General features: G+C 29.0%; 2 protein-coding genes across 2 annotated transcripts; both read right to left on the bottom strand.

Annotated features, from left to right (window-relative positions):
- Positions 1 to 2096: 2096 nt before the first annotated feature.
- LOC107489639 (uncharacterized) lies at positions 2097 to 2738 on the bottom strand. Its single transcript, XM_016110395.3, has one exon. It carries the CDS (start codon positions 2736 to 2738, stop codon positions 2097 to 2099), a length of 642 nt encoding a protein of 213 aa, XP_015965881.3.
- A 108-nt stretch (positions 2739 to 2846) lies between these two features.
- LOC107489693 (uncharacterized) lies at positions 2847 to 7252 on the bottom strand. Its single transcript, XM_016110445.3, has 6 exons — positions 7080 to 7252; positions 6203 to 6641; positions 5036 to 5953; positions 3742 to 4959; positions 3459 to 3554; positions 2847 to 3355 (listed from the first exon to the last, which is right to left on the bottom strand). The coding sequence occupies exons 3-6, from the start codon at positions 5763 to 5765 to the stop codon at positions 2847 to 2849; spliced, it is 2553 nt and encodes an 850-aa protein (XP_015965931.3). The 5' UTR covers positions 5766 to 5953; positions 6203 to 6641; positions 7080 to 7252.
- Between the last annotated feature and the right edge of the window lie 110 nt (positions 7253 to 7362).

The following is a 7362-nucleotide window of genomic DNA, read 5'->3' as shown; positions in this document are numbered from 1 at the left end:
TTGGGAAAGGATGATTTTAAATCGTTTTTAAATGTTGAGGATGATTTTAATAACAAAAAAAGGTCGGGGACGATTTTGATTTTGACCCCGACCTTGGAGACGAAAAAAGTACTTATCCCTAAATATAATTACTCATTAGTTCACGTTATTAAAAAAGTATATTAAAAACATAAAATAAAGTAGTAGTAGTTATGCATGCTTAGCTGGTAGTAGATGATATATATTTTTATGTGAATAAATTTTTGAGATATATCTCGCTTTAAAAATAGTAATACTTTTAAATACTGTTGAAATATGTATAAAATTATGTTTAGTAAATTTTTGAGGAGATATTTTGTCTATTTTATATCTAATTTTATCTCCAAATAATTTTATATATATATTTTGTAGTTTTTAAATTTTTATCTTAAGATAATTATCAAAAAGGACATAAATACGTTCAATATGTAAAATTTTTTTACTTCTCCTAAGTCCTAACCATATAAAAAAAACGTGATCATTATTTACTTGATCCTTCAGAACACATTGACACAAGAAAATTATTAGTTTACATTAAATACTATATAGACCCATAAATGTATTCTAATGATCATTTTTCCTTGAACAGCTACTTGATAGATACAATACTTCATTAATGTAATTTATTTAATATAAAAAGTTGTAAGATAACTCACTAAATGCATTCACTTCATTTATAAAATACTTCAGTAAATGCAAAGCAGTAAACTTTTTTAACAACTGTAAAATTAAGAAGTCTCGACAATCCTTACTTTACTAGTGTGAAGACCCGTGCAATTGCACGGTCTTATACATGATATGAAAAATAAATAATTTGATATTTCAATTAGAATAAGTAAATATAATTAGTTAAAATAGAATGCGCATATTATTTTATACATTTATAAATAACCAAAAAAATATATATAACAAAATGCATACATATTAAAAAAAATAATGATCGAAAGGTATATTAAACAAAATAAAAAAATAAAAAATTAAAATATAGAAGAAGAAAAAGAGAAAAAAAGATAAAAAAAATTAAAAGAAAAGGATGAAAAATAGTAAAATGTATATTTAGTAATATACATTCCATGAATTTTTTTCATAAATTCAAAAATCATTTAATTTTTTTAATTTGATCAATTTTAAAAAGTGTGAAAAGATTATATGTAAACATGTAATCCATTAATTTGCTATTTTTTATAATTATCTTTTTTTATTGTAAATAAATTATACTATAACATTCTAAAATGTTTTTCAATTATCTTTTAGCAATTTACCACAAAAATATAAATGAAAAATGAAACGGATAGAGAATCAAAATTAAAACGGTAATAATAATTGGTGGAGAGTAGCTTCTCTCTTTTCAATAATGTGGATGTAAGAGTGGGTTTAGGATTTTAGGATTAGTGGGTTATTGATTTGAAGGGATTTGTTTTGTTAATTATTTATTAGTTCATTAATTATTATTATTAATTGTTATACATATAATATTGATAAAAAAATTTTATTTAATGTTAAAAAAATGTGCATTGATATTAGGAAATTAATAGTAAAATATAATTTTTATTAAAGAAATTTTGGTAAAATTAAAATTTAATAAATAAAAAATTATTTAAGAGTATATTAAGAAAAAATATTTTACCAATTAAAAAACTTTTTAAAGATATTTTCATAAAAATACAATTTAGTAAATAGAAAAATAATTTGTTAAAACGTATTTGAATAAACTGAATCATATAAAATAAGTTAACATTTTAATTTATCTTTATATTTAATACAATAAAGCAGTATCATTACAAAAAATAACCACCACATAAAATTACATTAATATAAAAACAAAACAAAATAAATTATAAAATCTTATCAAATATTTCTTTAAATACGACATTATGAGTTAAAGTAGAATCATCATTTTCCTCGCCAGATACCAAAATTCTTAAACCATCTTTGCTCTTCACTCGAGAAATAGCGACATAGAGTTGACCATGAGAAAATACCGGTCAACGCAAGAACAGTCCAACACTGGATAGAGTTTGATCTTGACTCTTATTGATAGTCATTGCAAAACACAAGTTTATAAGAAATTGTCTCTGTTAAAATTTGAAAGGTATCCCAGCATCACTCGGAATTAAATTCATCCGAGGAATGAAAACTTTATCTCCAATGTGACTCCCTGAGACAATCTCAGCTCCAATCACATTTGTTCCTAGATCTCTAACAATAAGGCGAGTACCATTGCATAAGCCACCAGCTGGATCAATATTTCTCAACAAAATAATAGGCACACCTTTCTTCAATTTCAATGAGTGATTCGGTAACCCTGAACATTTTATTTGATTCAAAAACTCAGTATTTATCCAATCAACATCAACGTCACAATAAGCATCACTACCACATATAGAATCAGCACTTAGATACTCTTTTTCTGTCCCAGGTAGCAATTGAACAATGTGATCATTGATTTCTTCAACAATCTCTACTGTTGGAGCTAATATGGCTCTGTCTTGGAAAAAACCAGTATCATCAAAGTTTCTAACTATGTCAGGATAAATTGCATTTATAATATCATCAATTGGATTATCAGAAGGAAAAATCAGAAACTCATTTGGAATTTGAACTAAAAGCTTTTCATTAATTATTGTCCCAATACGCCCTTCTCCAATCTGAAGAATCCAATCGGAAAACCTTTTCAATTCTTCCAGATTTGATTGATTTGTAGCACTTTCTAACCGCATATTTTTTGTCAACGTCAACACTTCAAAGTGCTTCCAAAGAATTGAAGAATTGATTGATGCCATAACAATCTCAGCACGAGAAGCTTTAGGAATAACAGGCAAAACCTGTCAAAAATCACCTCCAAGAACAATGATTTTTCCTCCAAAAGGTAGATCTTTGTTAGACACTGAAATCGACGTCATTATGTCTCGAAAACTTCTGTCTAAAGCTTCAAATGCCAACTTGTTAGTCATTGGAGTTTCATCCCAAATAATTAGCTCAGCAAGTCGAATTAAATCAGCCTTAGGACTATCTTTCGGAATTCTACAAATAGTATCTTCATTCAATTCAATTGGGATACCAAACATAGAATGAGCTGTCTTACCACCAGGTAACAATAATGAAGCAATTCCACTTGAAGCAACATTAATAACAATTCTTCTTTGAGAACGCAATTTGGCAGATAAGAGTCTATACAAAAAAGTTTTTCCAGTCCCACCAAACCCATAAATGAAAAACAACCCGTGTTCCTTGTTAGTAACACAATGTATAATCCTATCATAGATTGACTTCTGTTCTTCATTCAACTTTGGAAAATTTGAATCGTGTTCTTCAAGCATCACAGAAATGTCATATTCTAATTCACGCAACACCAAAGAATTGAATATCATATTCTAATTCACGCAACACCAAAGAATTACTAAATTGTGAGACCAAATTAACATTAGGAAGCGGCATACCAGCAAAATCTCTTAATGATTTTCCATTGGCCTGTAGCAATTTCTCTATCTCTATTAGACAAAATGTTTGTAACTCTTCGTCAGTCATTGTTATTCCTGCAATATATTTTTTTTCAGTTAGTAAATTCATCAAGATATCAAAAACTTGTATTGTTTGAAAATTTTTCCTATCATGCTATGTATGTATTCTAAACTTTCTGCATATCATTTTCAATTTATTTATTGTTAAGAGTTTTTCTTAATCCTATAAATAAAAAAGATAAACTAAAGATTAAGTAAATACCTGGAATATGAAGCTCACTTCGCCTGTAATAAATGATATCATCAGATAAATATTTCCAAGTTTGATTCCAGACTAAAACGGGCCTAGAGACAGAACCAGATATTAACAATGAAACAAAAAGTTTTCTCAATTGGGTGCCAGAAGATAACTCAGCCGCTTCATTAATGGCCAAGACAAACTCATTATCATCTATTAAAAATCCCATGGCAGAACATGCCTCTTGGAATGTATCATATAAAACAGAATTGACAGTCCTTATACTTCGAAAACTGGTGCATCCTCTTTGCACATTGAGAAGCATACGCATATAGAACAGCTCACCAGTTGAAGGATGAACAAAACTCAATCTTCCTATAGAAAATCCCCTTCTTCTTGGTTTCCACTGTCGAGATTGTAAATCATAAACGAATTTACTTGGGAACTCAACATATGTTAGTGTTCGTCCTTCAACATATGTTCGATTAGCCATCATCCAAGCAGTAAACATTGTCATCAAATCTCTATTTCTTATTAAAACAGAGCCAATAGTATCATGATCATCGAACACAACATGCTGCTGATTAGGTAAATGAAATCTGAGTCTTTGCACAGGTGGCCATCTATGATGAATTTCATATGCAAAAATTCTCCACATAGATTCACAAGGTGAAAGATACCGACAATCATAATACTGTTTGATCTCATCAACCACTTCAAAAGAATGAGTTGTCTCAGTTGAATGACTAATAGTTGCAGTTACACGATCTGGACCCTTGTTAATGTACTTGAAAAGATACTTTATAACATTTGACTTGTTGCAAAATTCCAAATTAATATGAGCCTGGTACTTCATCAACAATAATGGATTATATGGAACAACAAATCTATTATCAAGATCAACACCATGACTTTTAACTGTAACACCAATATCTCGACGCTTGTAAATAGGATAACCATCTTCATCAAAACTCGTATAATTAACAAACTGCTTCGGATAAAACTTGGAGCATCTTCCATCTTTCATGCATGGAGAAGTTGGTCTTACCCTACCACAAGGGCCATGAATCATGTATTTACTAACCACACTATACAAATGTGGAAACTTCATAGGATTAGGAAGTTCCGCACAAATCAACTCATCAACAATTTCAATATTCTGCAATCTATTCCTTCCATCAAGCCAAAGTAGAATATGTGCATGTGGCAAACCTCTTTTTTGAAACTCAATTGTATACATACCTAAATAGTAAAAAAATATCGGTAAATATAGAAATTTAGCATAAATTCAATATAGAATTGTCTATATTCGATATACCTGCATTAAGAGGACAAAAAAAAACACCATTCTTAAGATCATTAAGAAGACACTTCATCTTAGCATGAAAGACTCGGCAAGCAATGTCTGGCCGATCAGCAATTGGAACTTGATCACGATTAGTATATCTTTGAAACTCAGGCCAGTTAGGATTGCAAGTAAGGGTAAGAAATAGATCTGGATACCCAAAATGCTTACAAATAGACATAGCATCTTGGCAATTATTAAACATGTAACGTTTACCACCAGTGAAGGAAGAAGACAAAATCACTCGAGTACCAATTGATGATGCTTCAGTATCACCGCGTCGCATAGCTTCTTCAATACCTTGTAAGACTTCTCCTCTAATTGTACTCTGTTTTTTCCTGATTTCATAAAGTCTTTGTGACTCAATCATAGAGAATGAATCAACAACAAACTGTTGGAACAATCTTCTAGACTTATGAATAATGCTATCCTCGTCCTCTCTCATTTGCAAACGAAAACAGATAAATTCTCGCATGGATACTCTAGTCCTTCTCCCTGCAACATTTATATCTTGAATATCTCGATAAGGAATACCCAATTGATAACCATCTTCCCCGTAAGGAAAAAGCAAGGGATATTGCAATGGCCAGTATAAAGCATGTGTCTCATATTCTTTGAAGTTGGCCAGTTGCAGATTTAACAATGACATCACGACCAGTATCAGAAGAATCAAAATCACCAACAACCAAAGCAGCAACTTCATCGCACGAAGGATAATTATAAACTCTTCGATCACGTTCTCTTTGACTAAACAATTTCAAAGAAAACATCTGAGACGGGTGATTCTCATGGAATTCCCTTACTCTTCTAAATGATTGTGCTATGGGATTGTGTTGATCAATCATTTGGGTCAAATCAATTATCAGCTGTCTATCTATATTTGAACTTTGCCTATAATTAAGAAAAATAATAACACAATATTACTAAGTAATTTTACTTAAAATGAAGAAACATGCATTTTTTATAATTAGAATGAATCTTAACAACAATATTTAAACAATAGGATACGAACATTTTGATTATAATAATCAAAGTTACATCCATATTAGTATCTTACCAACTAAAAATGAAATTGAAAATAAAAGAAACAAATTAAAATTACAAACAATCATAACAAATTTTTGTAAGAATTGACCTTACCCAAATATTCTTTCTCTATGCGTTAACTCATGTTCTGTGTCATATATGTATAATTGGGCAAATTTCGGAACTTGACCAGCCTGAGGTAATAAACTTCCAATCCTATGATAATTTTGACCACTTATGATGAATTGTGGTGGGCCAGTTCCATCATTCACTGAGTCTATTACTTTACCACCAAGAGAAGTGAAAGCAAACATACTATTATAATACCGAATTTTCTTCTGAAACTGTAAAGACTTACTATCATGACCATGAATCAAATTATATAATAAATCTGGAGCTTTCTGAAGATACGGTAATTGAATTTTTCCTTGAAAACAACAAAGTGTAAAAAGAGGCTGATTAATTCTTGACTGTTTTTCAACCCGCTCTAGTAACCAAAACGACGCACCACAATATAGACAAGTATACACAGGGTCACCAATATCGAGACAACCTACAAAAATGAATAAAAAATTTAAATAATAAACAAATCCTTACAAATTTAACTAAGTAAAAAAATTATATTAAATAAAGACTTAAATGCTTCTTAATTTTTTTTTCTTAAAAAAATATACCAGTAAAACAATTAAAGATTCAGAAATTATTCACTGGATACTCATTGTCTACAAATTGAAAATATAAATATTTGATAATAATAATAATCTAACCAAATTTGAGACACTTGTATTGAAAGTATTTAAAATCAATGAATACTATTTTTTTCATATTATATTTGGTAAAAAAATGTCATATAAATTTTATTACGACCAGAATATTAAAATTATAAAAGGAACATAACGTGACTAAATATACTGAATGAGTAGATTATATCTAAATTAATACGAAAAATGCAAACTCCATAAATAAATCAATTATAAGTATACTGAAATACCTTGAACTTCACTTTGTGAAAAAAGTGGATGATCAACAGGAGACCGAAGCTCATTCCAAGAATTTACAGTAGGATCATATATTTCAGAGTCATCTTGATTTGGGTTTTTATTATGAAATAAAAAAAACTTATTATAAATAAATCAAATATAAAGATATACACGTCAAAGAAATATTTAAACAGACAATCATAAATTATGAATTTATTAATAACTAAATGCATAATAAACAACATAAAAAGAATATACAAAAATTAATTCAATAATGAAATATATAAACCAAAA

The sequence above is a fragment of the Arachis duranensis genome, chromosome 5, assembly GCF_000817695.3.
Source record: "Arachis duranensis cultivar V14167 chromosome 5, aradu.V14167.gnm2.J7QH, whole genome shotgun sequence".
NCBI lineage: Eukaryota > Viridiplantae > Streptophyta > Magnoliopsida > Fabales > Fabaceae > Arachis > Arachis duranensis.
Note: the sequence above shows the minus strand (reverse complement) of the source record. Positions and strands in the feature narration are given on the sequence as shown.

Coding starts and splice junctions, on each gene's coding strand:
- LOC107489639 (XM_016110395.3), bottom strand. CDS start 2,738: ATGCGGTTAGAAAGTGCTACAAATCAATCAAATCTGGAAGAATTGAAA.
- LOC107489693 (XM_016110445.3), bottom strand. CDS start 5,765: ATGAAGTTGCTGCTTTGGTTGTTGGTGATTTTGATTCTTCTGATACTG. Junction 3,555..3,741: donor AAGTGAGCTTCATATTCCAG/GTATTTACTTAA, acceptor AATATATTGCAG/GAATAACAATGACTGACGAA. Junction 3,356..3,458: donor ATCATTAAGAGATTTTGCTG/GTATGCCGCTTC, acceptor TGCGTGAATTAG/AATATGACATTTCTGTGATG.